Source organism: Ornithodoros turicata, chromosome 7 (assembly GCF_037126465.1).
Source record: "Ornithodoros turicata isolate Travis chromosome 7, ASM3712646v1, whole genome shotgun sequence".
Classification (NCBI taxonomy): Eukaryota; Metazoa; Arthropoda; class Arachnida; order Ixodida; family Argasidae; genus Ornithodoros; species Ornithodoros turicata.
In genome coordinates, this window is record NC_088207.1 from 29,402,708 (window position 1) to 29,422,573 (window position 19,866).

A 19,866-nucleotide genomic window follows, 5' to 3' on the forward strand; every position below is an offset into this window, starting at 1 on the left:
ATGACTCTGGCTGAGATAACTGCGGTACAGACGACGTGGCCGCGGTTCTACCAACACAAAGACAACGGTATCGAACTGTTTATCGAACTGTTCACATGGTATCCTGAATGCAAGCTGCTCTTCAAAAGTTTCGCCGAGCAGTCTGTCACTTCGCTGTTCAGCGACCCCCAATTGGTTGGCCATACTATTGCCGTTTTGTACCAAATAACTGCCATGGTAGATGCCTTGGACGATGCAGATCTGTTCGAAGAGCTGGTACGGAAGAACGCCACCCAGCACGTTCGACGACCAGGCGTCCATGCCAAGCATATCAGCTCCTTTACCCAGGTGTTGAAGTCTGTGCTGCGCCAGAAGATGGGCACCAGTATGACGCCCGACGCTACGAGTGGCTGGGATAAGTTCTTGCAACTTGTGGTGAACATTACGCAAGATGTGTATACCAAGGCTGCCGACAGCCCTCATCATAGAGCTAAGCATGACCTAAAAAGGGAATGAACTCAAACAGCTTTCCTAGCCGTATGTTATAAGCAGCGACGCATGAGGTGGTGTCGCCCAGTTCCCATCAACGGAAATCTTACGATGTTATTGTTGCCAGTTTGCTTCACAAAGGCATCAACAGGGGTAGCTTGTCACGATATCTCATATACTGATTGCTGATGCATTTCGCAGTAAAAATCTGAAACACATTCCCCGTCTGGTTCAGTATCTAGAACCTTATTTTAGAAGATTTATTTTAATCATGGGGAATATCCTGCGGCTCAGCCACAAGATATTGGATGATGAGAAGCAGACGACAGATGGTGTCTGCTATATGCGTACGAATGCTCAAAACAAGACGCAGCAGAACTTCCGCCCCGTAAGCAGTTTTTTTTTTCTTGTGTGTGTAGACTGTTACTGTCTCATGGAATGGTCGAGATTATGCATCGGGGATGTGGCAGCTATATCAGATAGAGGAAAACGCGTGGGAGCATGTGTGTGTGGGAACCGCTCCCGCTAAAGAACATGTGCATGGCGCACACCTTTTAAGGTGTAACGGAACACCCTCAAGAAATCAAGGGTGTAATTGTGTGGAAGGGTGTAATGTAACCTGCGAACCATAGAAGAGGTAGCTGGAAATTATTACAGCTTCACTGCGAAAGTATAGTGTTTCTAGTTTTTACAGAAGCCACATGCTTGGTACTTTGGAGTGTCATTGTGGCTATCTTGGCATCACTCTTCGATCACAGCCATGCAAAATATTCTTTAAAAGGCCAAGAATATACTTTTCTGACACTGAACTTGTAATACTTTCAAGGTATACTACTCAGCTGTACCCCCTGTGAAGCAAAAATACGACATTGCAGACACATGTTGCACAGCACACACATGTTAGAGGTGATTGATGGGGATATATGCGGGCGTCATACATATCAGGCACAATCACGGGAACTGAATAGTTATGCTTTTATTAGGTTGACATTAGGCCATGCAGCATACATATCCTACATTACGTACGCATGAAGGTATTCAAACGTATCACTTAATACAGCTTTATCACATAGTCCTCTAACCTTGAGGGGTTATATGACACTGTACCAAATGTTGAGTAACTGGGCATTTGGTCTTTATATCACAACTTTTATCACAAGCTTAAGTTTTGAGTACCACAAGCACTACAACACTGCACAGGAACAGAAATACATTTAGCCTCTGTAATGGAGCCTGTCCCACCTCCAAATACACCCTTTGTTGCACCCTGATCACACCCTCCTGACAGTGTCTCATAAAAGGGTGTAATCCACCATAGTTACACCCTAAATTTTCAAGCCCTAAGGTGTAAAATACACCAATTTTACACCTTTAAAGGTGTGAAAATATTTACAGTGTATAATGCCTGGTTCACACTGTTGCATTTGAATGCGTCACTGAGGAACACTAGCAGGACTCTACGGGACAGTTCGATCATTAATGAGATGAACGACATATACAGCGGAACTGCAAACCGCGAAAAGGAATATCCTGTCGGCGAGACCTGTCGTTTGTCCGTGTCTCTTGTCTGAGCAATGGCGAACACGACAAAAACTGCTCTTCTCGTTGACTATCTAATGTGCGTCACTACAGTGTGCCGAGGAATATGCTTCAGCCGTGACGTCATATGACACGCTTCGAGTTATGCTCCTTTCAATGGCAAAGGTCTCTCTGTGAACGGCTACGACTAGTCACCGTATACCATTCACGAGGAGCAGCGAGCTCCTTTGCTGCTTTTTGTGAACTCTATGTGACAAAGACCAGAAAGCACAGAGCTTTTTCCCGGGTAACATTACGTAAACCACAGTAAAAGCTATGTCTCAGGATGCTAGGGCGCCTTTAATAATGACTGGACATTGCGTAAACACGAACGTACACCTGCACATACTAAAACTGGAGAAGTTATCGGCAGCGCTATAGAGCAGACTTTTTAAAATGTGCAAAGCACTGTGCAAAATATGATTACTGAATTTGCGGGGTCGGCGGTAATGCCTGAACCCGCGTTGTGTCCTCGGAGGGGCTGGACACGCGGCTCCGTGGTGATGTCCCCGTACCTCCGTCATACATATCTTTCGTGATCCACGTGAGGAATATGAAGAACTTCTCCCAACCGTTAATGGCATCCAAGCCCATCATGTCACCGATTTTGTTATGAAGAGTGCATTTCATCATCTGGGTGAAATGAATGAAGTGGACGGGAAAAACCCCTCGGTGCCGAGCGTGGATGTTAGCATTCTTGCGTATGAGAGCTTCCAGAAGCGTCGCGTTGTCCAGTGAATGAATCATGGCCGTCAGTTGGTACCTCACGGTCAGAGCGTGGGCATGCATATATGGGCTTAGGTACAGTTCCGAAGTTGATAGGTCTGTCACTTCTTTGAAAAACGTCCTGTATTCCGGGTACCGGGTAAAGAGCTCTACGAAGAGAGTGATGCTGTTGATGCTGTCCCTGGAGAAGCGTTCCCATGTGTCCTGCACCGCCTGTCTTTCCCTCAGGGTAAGTCTTGTGCGGCGGTCTCTTGGGTTGTAGTCACCGAGGCGTTCCAAGATGCTGCCCATTCTTCAGCATGGACTCTTATGGTCTGCATTCATGTAGTCAGGTTAGATCAACTGGCGCTGATACAAGGACCGAAAACACTATAGTTTTCGCAGCTGGTTTCTGGCTTTGCGATATTAATGTCGGGCTATTACAATGGGGAACGAGTGTTTAATTATAAATTCAGTGGCGTTCGCGGTAAATGCGATTGAAATGCGTCAGCATTAAGCGCCTTTTCTATTCCATACTTGACTTCTGGGTACCCTCTTCCGGCCTAAACGTGACTTCCGATTGCCCATTGCACACATCTTACATTCATTACCTTTAACTCAACTCTCCCGCTTTAATTACCTTTAATTACCCTTATCTCTTACTCTTACCTTCAACTACTTCAATTTCATATCATTCGCCTTCATTTACATTTACCCTCATATCCCCTTTGCATACCCAAATATACCTCTGCCTCTATGAGGCTTCACCATATCACACGCACACATGTGACACTCATAATGCTAACGTATGAAAACAGTGGCAAAGCCGTCGCCACACTTAACGGTAAGGCGGGATCGCGTGGCCCCAGAGGCGTCAGCGCCGCCAGGCGTCGGCACTGGGTTCGAGACGCTAGATAATCAAGCGCCTCCTTTCTACGGTGGCTTCGAATTCCCGTATGTTTCACCCACTTCGTTCCCGGCGCGCGCGGCGGCTGCGACTGAGAAGGGACATTGGGAAAGAATGCGCACTTGCCCCATGCGGAAAATAAATCAAAAACTGAAAATGAGCCTAGAGCCTACGTCACTAGATATGCCTTCAGCACCAAGGAAGGAAGTTCCGGAAGCGGTGATAACGGACAGAGCTGAAGTTTCTTTTTCGTTGTTTACGTTCGTCTCAAAAAATGTTCATAAAATGAAATCAAACCCATAGCACATTCACAACGCTTATTTATTCCTTTTGTCGCGGCAAGGTAGAAAGGCGAGGAGGAGGAGGAGGAGTCGTTGGGAGGGACCCGAGAGGTCTGCCTGCCTGATTAGGCGGCATGTTTCTCGGAAAGGGAAAGGTGGTGGAGAGGAGGAGAGGGTGAAGTGAAAGACCGAGCGGAATCCGCTCGCGGGGAGGATAGCTGCGTCCATGGGCCGACTTCAGGGGAACTGTGCCGGCATACGCCTATTACACATCTGAGGGAAACCCAGAAAAAACCTCAGACGGCACAGCCGGCCCGCGGATTCGAACCGCGGACCTCACAGTCTCCAAGCGCACGCGTTACCGCTGCGCCACCGGAGCTGGTAGGTAGAAAGGCGGCATGGGATAAGCGCGCATTTTCGCATTCGCAGTCGTTCGTGGCCGAAGCGCCCGTTGGTCGAGGGCACACAAACAAAACCTCAGAAGGTGAGAGCATATCGAGCCATTGCCGAGCCACCGTCGAGAGGCGGCGCCTCTGAGCAATGATCCACATGTCCACATGTCTCGAACACACCGTCGAAGGTTGGCCGCTTGGTGACGCTGGTGCTCGATTGTGCTCCACATGTATATCAACCACGCCAAATTGAAAGGGTGAAAGCTTTCCCGTTTTAGCGAAAATGAATTATATCCTGCGGTTAACCCACATCCGATTTCGGTTTCTCAGTGACGTCACTGTTGTTCCCGACGTCACAATTGTGCAAGACCACACAACAATACTCAGCCCTTGTTTGAGGTGCAAAGTGAGACTTTTAGGTGAGACTTGACACACTTGGGACTGGCAATTCGTTTAATAACTTATGTTATTCCTAACTATGTATCTTGTAACGTTTTCCATGCAGGTGTTAGTGCTGTAACTCAGAGACGCGCCTGACAAATGTTTATGCTGTGTAGGCAAAATCGGTGACGAGAACGGGGTTGAAACTTAACACTTACTTGTGTCTTCAAAAGGCATCGATTCTGCACCGAGCTTTTATCCAGTACGGTGAATACTACGGCTACCCTAACTGTTTTGGGGATTCGGTCTCCGCAAACCCGAAAAATGACACGCACGTTGTGTTTTCCTTCTTGTTCTCACGATGCACTAAGGAACACCTATGCGTCATCGCTCAACAATACCGTCACACATGCACAAACCAGGCACTGTTAATAAAAAGCGGGAATGCCACGCGTATTGAAAGTACGGAAATCAAGAACGGCGACGCACAAAGAACACAAAGCCCGCCGAGAGGAACCGAGCAGACGCCTCAGAGGCCGGAAGAGAACGCTCCTGGCATCACGGATGTCCAAGGGCGGCTTTCAGTCGGGGGCAAAAGATGTTCAAGTTCAAGTTCAATAGTTTATTGAAAACATCAAAAACGTATATATGAGCAAATAAAGGACCGAGAGGGCAGGCCCTGTAAATCGGTCCTTATAAATAATCAGTGATGTATAAAATAAGCGTGCGGGGAAACATTATTACACGTAAAAATTACATTCAGCATTACAAAGGACAGAACTACATGCTACAACATATTATTACACATATTACATTGCTGCTATAAAAAGAAAAAACAGAAGAAGAAGAAGGAAATTAAAATAGAAATGCAAGTGCAAGATGCAAGTTGAAAATTGCATTACAGATTCTCGGAGCCGAATATAAACGAAATATTTTGCATGGTGGCTCGAAAAGATATAAGGAATCATTTGATGAGGCCTATTTACATCACATCTGCGGTCCAGACTGTCCCTTTAAGTGTGGCGATGGCTTTGCAGGCATTTGACATGCAACGCACTGTACGCGAAACTTTACACTTTGTCCCATGTTGGCGGAGTCCTACATAGATTCAAATGTGAGATACTGGCAACTTGTTAATAGATGGGCATGTTGGTACACGATCCTACACATGCAGCGAACACAAAGGACGAGGACGATTACTGTAACAAACCTGGTGGTTGAAAGCGTAGTCTGTTTCTGGTGCTCATCCTTTGTGTTCGCTGCTTGTGAAAGATACTGTCAGCTACAGTGTGTGCGAAGACACTGAAACCTAGCAGGCATTTGCGCACTTAGCTTGTTGTCTACTTAACTGGCGAACTTCCGGTGGCGCACGGTGGCGCATTTATGCGTGTGAAATCTACAGAAAAATCGTGGAAGCCATACTCAGCTTTAACAAATAAACAGAGCGATGAAAATGACGGCCTCCATGCATCAGAATAGGGCAAAATTGCGGACGCAGGCGAGTTGTGTTCAGGTACCGCTAGGGGAGCTATCGGTGCAGAAATTCAAATCATGTCCAATGGATGCTCATCGGTAGTGCCCCTATAGCGATACCTGCACATAACTCTCCTGAGACCACCATGCAATACCATGCACTGCCATAACCGCCCTATTCTAATGCACGGAAGCCGATGATTTCGACCCGGAATTTCTCGACCCGCACCCGACTTGCCACCCGCGTCGAGATGGAACTGACACTGTATAGACCTACACTCTTAGGGGTGAACTTCACCGCATAGCACGCTCTTAGCCAACCATTATTTCGTATCGTTATCTGCCCTGATTTGTTGAAAATAATAATTGGGGGTTTACGTCGCGAGACTGTTGAAAATGGGAGGCGAACGTCTTTTTTTGTGACAGTTATGGACAACATAAGTGTCACACGCACACACAAAAAGGCGTACGCCTTCCGTTTTCAACGAATCGGGGCAGATAACGATATCATTCGAGATGATGGTTGCCTGAGCGTGCAAGAGCGTGCTATGCGGTGATGTTCATTTCTAAGAGCGTATAGTGAGATGAGGTATGTGTGTGGTATGTGAACCACTTTTCTCATGTGGCCACATTTCTAACTGCAGCTCGCTGATAGGCATAGTTACTTCGCGGCGCGAAAATAACTCCGCGACGTCCTCGCGTCGGACGACTCCACTTCGGTTTCGAAATTGGATGTGTTTTCCTTTAATGTCTAACCCGCATCTGACCCGCTACTCGGTCTAGAGTCAAGAGTGACACCCGCACCCGACCCGCTACCCGCACAATACCAAAAACTTTAACCCGAAACTGTAGTAATGTGCGGGTCACCCGCGGGTCATGCAGGACTGTACTGATAAGTATAAAGAGTAACAGCGGTGTCATTCTCTGCGGTGGTTGGTCCTAAGCATGTTACATCGTGAAGTTCTCCTTCTAGAGTCACACATACGCGAAGACTTACAGCACTTGAAGTGATCTGCGCGTGATCCAGGTGTTCCAGAATAACGATGTTCGCTGGGCGTGTCAGTGTCTTGTTTCGAAGATATCCCAGGAATATGCCTATTCTTCCTCTTCTTCAAAAGGTACAACACTGAAAGGTATCACGCGCGCATACGCCTCGGCTTCGTCGCTGGGCACTAATGGTCAAATACATTGTAAATAAAATGGCGTTTTATAGTCATTTTCGCAGAGGAAAAATGTACGGCATTCTTGTCTGATTACAGATATGAGCGCAAAGGCATGGAGCACGCGTTAAGGGCGGCATGACACCTCGTAGAGAATTTCGCAGTTAGCGGTGTAGCAGAAGGATCGTGGGATCACTTCTGTCGATCATGGGAACTTGCTAGTTTCGCCATACAGGCTAGATGATCTACGAATATAAGGAACCACAACCTCCGCTGAACCCCTCCGAGGACTAACACCCTAATGCAGGATCTTCACCATCATTGTTATTTCCACATGTTCGGCGGGACCGGCGGTATGATTTCAGGCTACTACTCAACTCTTTCCCATATTCCATAGCCGCATTTCACCCGACAGATCGTGTGACATCACAGAGAAGGGAATCCCCAATGCTCTGACTGCAGCTAAAGTTTTGGTGACACAAGAGCACAAACCGAATTGGGACTGATCTAGAGAATTGAGCCTCGAATAATAGTGGATTCAGCATTCAGGGCGACAACAGTCCCACATACACCACGTTCCAAATTGCAATAAAGAACAGAACTGTTAACGCACAAAACCTGCATTCGGCAATGCAAAAAAGGGCTATGGCTTGTAATATGTAATAAAATCGCACATTCGACTCCGGTACTTTCATGCTTATCATGGAATTTCGATGTCAGTCTTGGTCTAGAGCTGTGTACCACTTCTCGGCCCGAACTCCATAGCGTACTAAATGATTCATTCTCAGGAACACGACAATGAAGAAAGACACACAGTTTGATGACACTCTTTGGGCAATAGTTGCACTCGTGCCATAAAACCAAAACAAGTGAACTTAAGTAGCTTTCATTCACTTCCTCCGTCCTTCAACCGTCACATTCTCTGCCCACATTGTGGTGATGGGGGAATGATGTTCTAAGGAAGAGGAGTGAGGTATGCCTGCTCAGACAAGGCGGCAAGTTTCACTCCTTTCTGAAATGCCCAGATTGTCATCGTCATGTCATAGTACAGGTAGTTAACTTCATAGCCCTGACCAATCTCCCTTGTGGTTGATGGCCATTATCAATGAGAAGAAGAAGGAGAAGAAGAATTATTCAACCCGAGCAGCCAGGGGGTTGGGAAACGACGTCAGAGCCTTTATCATCACGTGACTCCAGAGTAGCCACGTTTGACCGTAATTTTCGAACGGCTAGAGTTATTCTGCGCTCAAAATGGCGGAGTTGTGGCATACTGTCTGTTTAACAACTTACCGCAGGTGCGTCCACTCTAGCAGATTTTGAAAGCGTTCGACAGTTTTTAACCAGTCCTACATTTCGAGATGGAACACCTTGTCTGTCAATAGGACGGCTGGTAGCAGACGACGCATCGTCGTCTGCTAGCTTGTGTGTGACGTCATAACGACGGTTACCATTCTTCAGAGCAGAGTAGAGAAGTTACTCCTTTCCTGTTTCTTTTTTTTTTTCTGCCAATAAATCCCCCCCCCCTTGCTACTCTGGTTAATTTTCGCCGGCTCAAGTAACTCGGAGTTGCCAGAGTTGAATAAGAAAACGCACCCACTAGTGGCACTACAACAACAACTAGTGGCTCTATAGTGGCACAGACGACGACGACGACGTTCGAGTTACGTGGGATGTTCTTATGCTTGACCCGGTCAAGCGTGAGACGTTTCGTAGTGGCGTGCTCATCGTTATTCTGGAACACATTGTCGCATCAGGTAGGGTCGACGTAATTACAGTATCCTACCAATTGTTTGACATTATGTCGTGCCCACTCTCTCTTTCATTAGACGACCAGTTCATGGGCACCGCCCTCAGCCGTGCGAAAATCAACGCACCTCATCCTCGCACAGGGATGACTCTGGCTGAGAAATTAGCGGTACAGACGACGTGGCAGCGGTTCTGCAAACGTAGAGAGAACGGTATCGAGCTGTTTATCGAACTGTTCACATGGTATCCTGAATGCAAGCTGCTCTTCAAAAGTTTCTCCGAGCAGTCTGTCACTTCGCTGTTCAGCAACCCCCAATTCCTTTGCCATACTATTGCCGTTTTGTACCAAATAACTGCGATGGTAGATGCCTTGGACGATGCAGATCTGTTCGAAGAGCTGGTACGGAAGAACGCCACTCACCACGTACGACGACCAGGCGTCCTTTCCAAGCATATCAGCTCCTTTACCGAGGTGATGAAGTCTGTGCTGCGCCAGAAGATGGGCACCAGTATGACGCCCGATGCTACGAGTGGTTGGGATAAGTTCCTGCAACTTGTGGTAAACATTACGCAAGAGGTGTATACCAAGGCTGCCGATAGCCCTCATCATAAAGACAAGCATGCCTTAAAAAGACAATGAACTCAAACAGTTTTCCTCGGCGTATGTTATAAGCAACGACGCATGAGGTGCTGTCCACGAGATTTTATTGGAGGTCCTCAGATTGTTCATGCTGATCCAGTTGATGTTGGTAAAGCTATTCCAATGTTATTGTTGCGAGTTTGCTTTACAGACATCAACAGTGGTAGCTTGTGATATCTAATATATTGATTGATTGCTGATGGATTTCGCTGTAAAAAATCTGAAACACGTTCCCTGTCTGGTTCAGTATCTCGCAAGGTAAGATCAACGACACGTCTTTTCGGTTTCTACCACGGGGAATATCCTCTGCCTCAGCCACAAGACATTCCGTACCAGACGACAGAAGCGATGGTGTTTGCTGTATGCGTACCTATATGCTTAAAACAAGACGCGGCAGAACTTCCGCAAAGTAAGCGGTTTGTTGTTTTGCCATTAGCATATTTGGTGGGGATGTCACTTGTGTGATTTGAGTGTTACTTTCTCGTGGAATGGCCGAGAATATGCATATCGATGGTCGATGTTGCGGCTATATCGGGGGAAATTCGCATGGGGGCATATGTGGGAACGACTCCCTTGAAGGACTTCCTCGTTATAATGACTAGTTCACACTGTTGCATTTGCATGCGTCACGGACGCGGCGCGTGACCATTGTCATGGCGACGAAGTACAGCGAAGCAAGCCACGCTCTGCACGGAAAAGGTGGTCTAGACCGGACCTCATGCGAAACGCATGAGTTGCATGGTCATGGCGCGGCTACCACTCCGGTTAATCATGCTGACACAGGGGAGTTGCGAGCAAATTCGGAGCTCAAAATCGGCGTCCACAAGTTAGACTGCTCTTGCACGCTCACATAACTCTCACTTGCTCGCACTCTATGGGCAGTTCAGTCCTATTCAAATGTAGTTTATTTCATAACACGACGTCTCAGTTCGTGAGAAAAATGTAGCTCTACTGGACTCGTTCACATCTACAGTGCAACCGCGAAAGAAATTGTTTGAAACATCCTATCGGCTAGCACTGCGTCGTTTGTTCGCGTCTTTTGTCTGAGCAACAACAAACCCGACAAAAACTGCTGTTCTTGTTGACTATCGTCCCGTCTGCATCTCTACAGTGTGCAACGACTTCGTATCAAGATCGCATCGGCTGGACGGAATTCAGCCATGATATCATATGACGCGCTTCGAGTTATGGTCCTTCTAATGATCAAGCTCTCTGTGAACGGCTGTGTCCACAACTATGTAATTACCGTATGCTACGAAGAGTCGCCTTACTGCCTTTTGTGTGATCTACGTGACAAAGCAGCAGGGTACACAGACCTGTTTCCCGGGGCACCTTACGTATGCCCCAGTAAACGCTAAGTCTCACGATGCAGGGGCATTGCGTAAACACGTACGTACACCTGCACATACTAGAACTGGAGAAGTTATCGGTAGCGCTATAGAGCACACTTTTTAAAAATGTCCAAAGCATTGTGCGAAATATGATTAAATTTGCGGGGTCGGCAGTAAAGCCTGAACCCGCGTTGTGTTCTCGGATGGGCTGGACATGTAGCTCCGTGGTGATGCTCCCGTGCCTCCGTCATCTTTCGTGATGCACGTGAGGAATGTGGAGAACTCCTCCCAACCGTTAATGGCGTCCAAGCCCATCATGTCACCGATTTTTTGGTGAAGAGTGCATTTCATCACCTGAGTGAAATGAATGAAGGGGACGGGAAAAAAGCCCCCGGTGCCGAGCGCGGGTGTTGGCATTCTTGAGTATGAGAGCTTCCAGAAGCGTCACGTTGTCCAGTGAATGAATCAGGAACAGTTCCGAAGGTGATTGGTCTGTGAATTCATTGAAAAACGTCCCGTATTCCGGGTACTGGCTAAAGAGCTCCACGAAGAACGTGACGCTGTTGCTGCTTTCCCTGGAGAACCGTTCCCATGTGTCCTCCTGCACCGCCCGTCTTTCTTTCAGGGTCAGTCTCGTGCGTCGGTCACTTGGGTTGTGGTCACCGAGGCGTTCCAAGATGTTGTCCATTCTGCAGCGTGTACCCTTATAATCTGCATTTATGTAGTCAGGTTAGATCAACTGCCACGTTTGTTTTCGCATCTGGTTATAGCTTTGTGATATTAATATCGGGTTGGTAGAATGGGGAACACGTTTTTGATTAAAACAATGTTACTGACACTTGACGTGCAACGGACTCAAGGCGAAACTTTTCACTTTGTCCCATGTTGGCGGAGTCCTACATGGATTCAAATGTGAGATGCGGGCAAGTATATAACGAGCTTCATATGACCCAAAACAAATCCAAATGTTTGCTTCGCAGCTGGTTCGTTTTCATTTTCGTTTTTTTTTTCGTGAGTGAAAACAGTCCCAGCCACTGTGCTTGCGCGTCCGCCTTCTATTCGCAGTCCTATTTCGTCGTTGGCTCTACCAGTGTTTCAGCTCTTTCCCTTCCGGTATGCATTGATGTACATGCTTCAACATACTCTAATGACACAAAACTTCACTACATAGCACGCTCCTAGCCAACCATCATCCCGAATGATATCATTCTGTGTCCTGATTTGTTCAAAACAGGGGGAGGCGCCTATCTGGGACATGCATAATGTGTCCCAGATAGGCGCCTCCTCCCATTTTGAAAAAAAAAAAAAAAAAAAAAAAAAAACAATACACAGAATGATATCATTCGGAATGATGGTTTGCTATGAGTGGACAATGTGGTGAAGTTCTGCTTTAAGAGTGTCGACTGCATAACACACTGAAGGCCAACTATTTTACAGAATATCACAATTACTCCTGATTTGTCAAAACAACAGGGCATACGCCTTTCTGCGCCAGTTAATATAACCGCATAAGGTGTCCCAAAAAAGGCGTATGCCTCCAGTTTTCCAACAAATTACGGGAGAGAACGATGTCATTCAGAGTGATGTCGTGACTGGAGGCGTGTTATGCGGTGAAGTTCCACAACCGGGTGGTAGGGAGTAGGAATAAGCGTCCTGTAGAAATATGAGTAGAAGCCAATGCCGCGCAACGAGCAGTAACATAAGTCACATCCTCGAGGTACAGAACACGCACCTATGCAACCGTCATTTCGAAGGACCCGAGTCACTCCCGAGTTGTTAAAAATGGGGAGGAGGAGGGGGGGGGGGGTGTACGCCTTTCTTGTGACGTTATCATTGAGGTTATAGCATCACAAAAAGACGTGCTGATTTCTCGTGCGCTGATAAGTAGAGTCCAGCGCAGGTCGGAAGTTATCGACCCGCATCCGATTTGCCATATGCGGTGAGATGGAACGGACACTGTAGACAAAATGAGGTATGTGTATGCATGAGTACGTAACTCCGCGACGTCTTCGCCTCCGACGACTCCACGTTTCAGTTTCGGCGTTGCATGGACGTGTTTTCATTTAATGTCTAACCCGCGTCTGACCCACTACCCGCTCCGGAGTCAACAGTGACACCCGCACCAGACCAGCTAACCGAACAATATAGAAAACTTGGACCCAAAACTTCACGGACGTAGTTCCGTATCGGGACCACTGGCTTTTTTTAAAGAAAAAAGAATAAATACAAAAATCAAACGATTTTACATGAAAGAGGAGCTAATTAGTAACCAAATTAAACAGGAATGACCCTCGTATATTGCGTGAAACGTATAAAAATTAAGTTTTATCGCTCGTTTCTTGAAGGCGATCCGCCAACTTTGCTGAGGACCTTCTGATCTAACCTGACGCACAGTCTCGACGCCCGCACCGCCTAGTGCGAGCCTGGGGGGGGGGGGGGGGGTGCGGCGCCTCCCCCTAGACACCCCCCAATCTGTAGGCCCTAACCCAGACTAACCTCACTAAAGTCAGGTAATTTAGCCCAATTCAACAACCACACCTCTTACAAGATGGCAAGTTTCGCGTCCGTTAGGCTTAGCATTCCCGTGTTTATCCCGCGCTGAAAGTGGATCAAATGGGGTTGTTGAAATGCATATTAAAAAAAAAAAAAAACACTGAATTTTATAATTTGTACATTTTTATATTGAGTATATAACCTGCTTCCACTTCTATGCAATGTTTACCTCCCTAACGCCTTCGCTAATTTTTAAAAACGTCACCCGCGGGTCATGCTGGACTCTACTGATGATGGTACAGGGTCTTCCAGTAAACGGCATTTGTTCTCACTAAGTTTTCGCCACCACCTGATGTGAATGTCATGTAACGTAAGTTGAATTATGTAAATGTTTCTGAATTGAACTTGGAAATTAGCCAAATGAAGGTCACTTTTTTTACCCCACCAGTGTGAAGAGCATGCCAAAATTACTCAAATTAATGATAATTGGCAGGGATACTGAGGATATAGAGCTACCAGAGGTTAGCGCGCGATTCAAAAGGTACATAACTGGGTAACAGCGGTGCCATTCTCTGCAGTGGTTGGTCCTAAGCATGTTATATCGTGAAGTTCTCCTTCCAGAGTCACACATACGCACTTGAAGTGATCCGCGCGCGTTCCAGGTGTTCCAGAACAACGCCTCCTCTATAAGTTTATAGAAGAGGCGTTGTCCAGAATAACGATGTTCGCTGGGCGCGTCGATGTCTTCTTCTTCTTCAGCCAGGAGGGCAGTGGCCGCTAGCCGCAAAGGGCGACTAGCAGTACTGGCAGAGCAGTGTCTTCTTCTTCTGCTACCAATGAGATGATGGCCGTGAGCCACTAAGGGAGATGGCCAGGACAAAAAACGACAAACTATGTCTGTGTGGTAGTGGTGGGGAGTAAGGCCAGGTCAGACGCACGTAATGACATATATATGACGTATGGTGACTACGGCATGAACAAGTGGGTATGCATGTATGTAGGAATATGCGTATGACGACTATGCATGGGCCAAAGTATGAATGTAGGAATGTGCGTGTACGTGAAAGTGTATGAGAGTAGGAAGAAAGTGCATAGAAGCGGTTGGAGAGCACCATGTACGATACAAGACCCGCTACCACAGCCCTATGACAGAGCGCAGTGTGGTGGTGGTGGTGGTGGTGGTGGTGGTGATAGGGCTTGCCGTTGTCGGCCTCACGTATGTGGGCAACGTCACGACTCACGCCCTGGGGAAATGTGCGTCCTGGGCCGACTTCTAAGGGAACTGTGCCGACATATGTCTGAAAGCGTCTGAGGAAAACCCAGGAAAAACCCCAGAGCGCAGTGTGGGATGCTCCGAGAGACAGCACTGACGCCAATGAGAGTGGGGCTCCTAACAAACGCAAAGGGGTCCAAATATACCTCTGGCGTAATTGGCCAAAAGGAGAACAGATTAGCAAATAGTGTTCAGTTGTTTCATCCTGGCAACAATGGGAGCAAACAGGGGACAAAGACCGCTCAGCACGGTGAAGGTAAAAATTTAATGGTAGCGCCAGGCATCGAGCTCTCGTCACCCAGACTTCTTCTACTTCTTCCATCAGTACGCACGGTGGCCACAAGCCACACAGGGCGATTTGCCAGTGTTTCTTGTTTCGAAGATATCCCAGTAATAGGTGTCCTTCCTCTTCTTCAAAACATCACAAGCGCATACGCCTCGGCTTCGTCGCTGGCGAATAACGGTCAAATACATACGATCATACATTTTCGCAGGCGAAAGAATATACAGCATTCTTGTCCGATTAGAGATATGAGTGCAAAGGTGTGGAGAACACATTAAGGGCGGCATGACGCCTCGTAGAGAATTTCGCAGTTCTCGGTGTAGCAGAATATGATCACAGAAACTTGCTAGTTTCGCCAGACAGGCTAGATGATCTGTAAGGAACCACAACTTCCGCTGGACCCCTCCGAGGACTAATATCCTAATTCCATCACCATCATTATTACTTCGACATGATCTACACGAGACCGGCGTTAAGTTCCCATATTCTCTCCCCATTTTATTCGAGAGATCGTGTGACATCACAGAGGTTCTGCCGGCAAGTTTTGGTGACACACGAGCACGAACCGGAATGGAACTGACCTAAGAATTGAGCCTCGAATGAGATGTGATGTGAATGTGCGTGCGTATGTGTGTGTGTGTGTGTGTATGCGTGATCAGCATTCAGGGCAACAACAGTCCCACGTATACCACGTTCCAAATTCCAATACAGAACTGTTAACGCGCAAAACATCACGCATTCGGCTATGCAAAATGGGCTAAGGTAAGAAGGAAGCACTGCAGTTAAGGGTTTTTATTTCCACAATACGCTTTGATCTCTAATATACATATGTACGTAAGGTTCCAAGTCAGTTTCTCTCCTCGTGGCAAGCTCTCAATACAGTTCGTATTTACGCGGCGCAATACGCCGCTAGCGGCAGCAACTGCGTACGGCAGTCAATTTTCAGGTGATTCTCGCTGAATTCTGTGATTCCAAATTCTCACTGTGCGTAATATTAGTTGCGGTGCGTACAGGTTCTGCTTGCGACATTGAGGTACGTATAGTGGACGCCCCGATCGAACGCCTGCGATTTGCTTCTTCCACAGGTGCCTGAAAGGTGTCCTTTGTGACGCTTGTGAGCATCTGAGAGAACTTCTCCCAACCGTTAATTGCGTCCAGGCTCATCATGTCACCAATTTTCTGATGGAGCATCCACTTTATCACCTGAGTGAAATTCACAAAGTGGTTCGGAAGTACTCTTCTGTGTCGCGCGTGGACGTAGGCGTTCTTGCGCATGAGGGTTTCCAGAAGCGTGCCATCGTCTAAAGAATGAATCATGGCAGTCATCTGGTACTCTACGGCCATTGCGTGGGCGACAAACTGCGGTTGCGCAGATAATTCTGAAGACGGCACTTCGTTGAAGTACTGGAATAATGACTTGTATTCTGGGTGCCTCATGAACAACTCGATGAACAGAGTGACGCTGTTGTTGGTGTCCTTGCAGAAGCGAGCCCAGGTTTTCTGCACTGCCTGTCGCTCTCTCGTGGACATTTTTGTGCGACGGTTTCCAGAGTTGTGGTTGCTGATGGTTCCCAATATGCCGCCCATGGGAGTGGACAGGCAGATAGCTGGGACAACGGCAAGGCGCGGCGGTGATGGTTCCCGGTTCTCGTGATGCGGTGTACAGGTCGGCGAAAGCAGGAAGACCCCGTCAAAGGTACGCTGAGAACATAGGACACACATCCTTATATAGAGCCCGCTTATGATGAGTGATGCTTTACCTGCTGTGGTAGAATTGTGTTCCAGAAAAACGAGTGAACCAATCAGAGAGTGGTCCAGGCGAAGATGGACCGAGGAATCTAAGAACTGCTCAAAAACTGCTGTAAGAGAGAGAGAGAGAGAGAGTGCAAAGAGGAAGTGGCACGTATCCCAAAGGCGAAGAATGCTGGATGATATCACGAGAGGTAGCCTCTTCCTCTTTGTCTTTACACTTGCGACGTGGTAACTGTAATTCGTATTGTCACTTGTCAAGTTTTTTTGCTTTCTTGTTTGGAAATACAAAAGATCACTCGGAAACTGAGCGACACACTTCACTAAACATAAGTAAATACAGGAACTCCGGTGCTTAATGCTGAATGACGCGAGGTAGCGAGGAATCTTTCATTTGCAAGAGGAAGAAGATGGCAAATATCTGTATTGCCGCCACTGCATTTCTTAGTACCCTTCTTCGGATTGTCAGCGTACCTCTCTGTGCAATTCCTAGAACACCATCTTAGAGTAAGTGTTTTCAAACGGGAAGGTAACGTCTATGAGGGAAGGGGACCTTCCGCTTTCTCCTGAGGAGGCAGAGGACTTCTGGGATGCCACAGAGAAAGTCCTTTGGCACGTTGTGTCCTTAATAATTGGCGTCACCTGCTGTATGTCACTGGTCGCAACCATCGTGTACACTACGGCCGTTGCTATCGAAGCCAGTGGAGACGAGCCACCACCTCAACTACAATACACGCCGTTCCCAGAGTATAACGTCACCGAGAGCCAACGCACTATCAATTCTTTCAGCAATGCTTTCCTCTTCATCGTTGTAGTCGCAATGATGACTTGCATTATGGTCGCCCTCTTCTACTACCAGTGCTACGCTATTATATGCGTTTGGGTTATCCTCGGGTCCTGCTTCATCCTGCTAATTTCTTCAACAATTTTTATTTGGTCAGTTTTCAAGTACTTCAACGTACCCATTGACAACATCACAACTGCTTTTGTCACGTGGAACTTCGTGGCTACGGGACTAATCGTTATCCACCGCAAGGGACCGCTCGTGCTCCAGCAAGCGTATTTGATAGTTGAGTCAGCATTTATGGCTATCCTACTCTTATCAGCAGTCCCACCAGCAACGCTGTGGGTCATTCTCGCCATTATTCCTATCTGGGACATGGTTGCCGTGCTCTGTGCTGCTGGGCCGCTGAAGATCCTGGTTGAGACAGCGAAGGAAAGGAAGGAAGGCCTGCAACCTGGTCTAGTCTTCGCTACGCTCGTCATGACTGTTATCACGAGCGTGAGGAGAGTCCCCGAAGGTAGCAGAAGGGCATCACTACCGTCTTTATCAAAGCAACCGCAGCTTCCTCCGATGCATTACCCTGGAGAGCACGCCATGCAATATCCAATGCAACTGCTTCAGCCACAATGGGAACGTGGTCCACCGAGGCGACAAGAGAAGCCACAAATCGTACGAGTTCCAGCTGCTAAGCATCGGGAAGTTGTAGATAAGGACGACAATAAGGAAGAGTCTGAGAGCGAGGAAGAAAGTGAAGGAATTAAAATGGGGTTGGGGGACTTCGTCTTTTACAGCGTGCTTGTAGGCAAGGTTTCTCTCGGTAGCGACCTGGTTATAATAGCTACTTGCATGGTTGCCGTAATTATGGGCATGTGCTTAACACTCATGATGCTGGTTGGAGTTCAGAAAGCTCTTCCGGCGCTCCCTTTCTCTTTAGGTTTAGGTCTCGTCTTCGCTAGTTTTTCTGACGCGATGCATGATTTTAACGTAGAGCTTATGGAATGGCAAGTTCACGTCTGACTGTCCTATACTTAGTAGCGTAGTAATAAACTTTGCAAGACCCTCTCTTGGACACTGATACTAATGCTGCTGTTGAGAACGTTCAATGAGCATAATGCACGCACGAAGCGCAGTCGTAGTGTGATTACTCAAGAGGAGTGCAACGGATCGATCAAGGGCTAAAAGCGACATGTTGAGGCTTCAAAAGAGCATTGATATTATGACCTGGAAGGGGAGAACGTCTTTGGTTCTCAGCAGAATGTCATGCTTTCTTGCTACTGCTTCTCACCAGCACTAAAGATTTGTTGTTGCCTTGACATATTTGATGGACCCACAAGTAAGCGGGTAATCACTTAAAGGGACCATGAAATGATTTTCGAGAATTCCGAGTACTCTGCAGGAAACCGTTCGCATGATCCATCACTGTCGTACACACATCGACTTTTAACTGTATTCAGTACAACGGGGGCGCAGTTGTCAGACAAGAATAACAGGGCGTGACCGCTGGATATATGCCTTCGAAGTGGGCTTACGTCATCGCCATCCAATCCTCTCAGCCAACTGTGAACGACGAGGAGGACACAACCCGCCGGACCACGTGGGTGCATGGTTTCGGATTGGACAACAACGGCGTTGTATATCTCCCGTCAAAATCACTTAAAATATGGCGAAAGGCAAATTATCAGCAATGCAGGAAGAGGTTATGCGACACACACAGCGTCTATGGATCGTTCGGTACGCAGCACCTCGTAAAATGTCACCGACGAAGGTATGTTCCGACGACGAAGAAGTTCAAAGGGGAAAAAGTGATCCGGTAACCATGCTGACAGTCAACGGCTATATTACATTTCTCGTAGGATTCTGTGCCAACGGTTAGTTACAATCTTGTCTCCAAGTCAAATTAAAACATATTTCATGATGAAGTATGCAAGCTTGTTTGAAAATTTTGCACTTTGCTCGCAAAAGCCCGTCCGCGAATCGGCAACATGTTCTGTGTATGATGTCACGGCCAGTTCGCCTCGGGGGCGGGCCGTAGCAGCCGCCGTTCACGCCTGTGGTAAATATAGAATATTTTCACTATTTGTACGATTTTCAACTTCATATTTCACAGAGTGAATACTTTATTACAGGGGAACTAATTAAAAATGTTTGTAGTCTTGTCAAATATCGTTTCATGGTCCCTTTAAATAACCTTCTTTTCCAGCATCTTATTCACATTCATGATG

The 19,866-nt window shown here is 47.2% G+C and overlaps 3 protein-coding genes and 1 long non-coding RNA gene across 4 annotated transcripts; 3 read left to right on the top strand and 1 right to left on the bottom strand.

Moving 5' to 3' along the window:
- LOC135400553 (globin-like) lies at positions 1-495 on the top strand. Its single transcript, XM_064632389.1, has one exon. It carries the CDS (start codon positions 1-3, stop codon positions 493-495), a length of 495 nt encoding a protein of 164 aa, XP_064488459.1.
- An 8,493-nt stretch (positions 496-8,988) lies between these two features.
- LOC135399769 (uncharacterized) lies at positions 8,989-9,961 on the top strand. The gene is made up of 2 exons (XR_010424410.1): positions 8,989-9,099; positions 9,172-9,961. It is a non-coding gene; the product is annotated as an uncharacterized LOC135399769 (long non-coding RNA).
- Positions 9,962-16,053: 6,092 nt separating this feature from the next.
- On the bottom strand, positions 16,054-16,698 carry LOC135400554 (globin-like). Its single transcript, XM_064632390.1, has one exon. It carries the CDS (start codon positions 16,696-16,698, stop codon positions 16,054-16,056), a length of 645 nt encoding a protein of 214 aa, XP_064488460.1.
- A 700-nt stretch (positions 16,699-17,398) lies between these two features.
- On the top strand, positions 17,399-18,661 carry LOC135400555 (presenilin-1-like). Its single transcript, XM_064632391.1, has one exon. It carries the CDS (start codon positions 17,399-17,401, stop codon positions 18,659-18,661), a length of 1,263 nt encoding a protein of 420 aa, XP_064488461.1.
- Positions 18,662-19,866: the final 1,205 nt, after the last annotated feature.

What these genes read in the sequence shown, in the direction of transcription:
- LOC135400553 (XM_064632389.1), top strand. Translation starts at nt 1, where the DNA reads ATGACTCTGGCTGAGATAACTGCGGTACAGACGACGTGGCCGCGGTTC.
- LOC135400554 (XM_064632390.1), bottom strand. Translation starts at nt 16,698, where the DNA reads ATGGGCGGCATATTGGGAACCATCAGCAACCACAACTCTGGAAACCGT.
- LOC135400555 (XM_064632391.1), top strand. Translation starts at nt 17,399, where the DNA reads ATGAGGGAAGGGGACCTTCCGCTTTCTCCTGAGGAGGCAGAGGACTTC.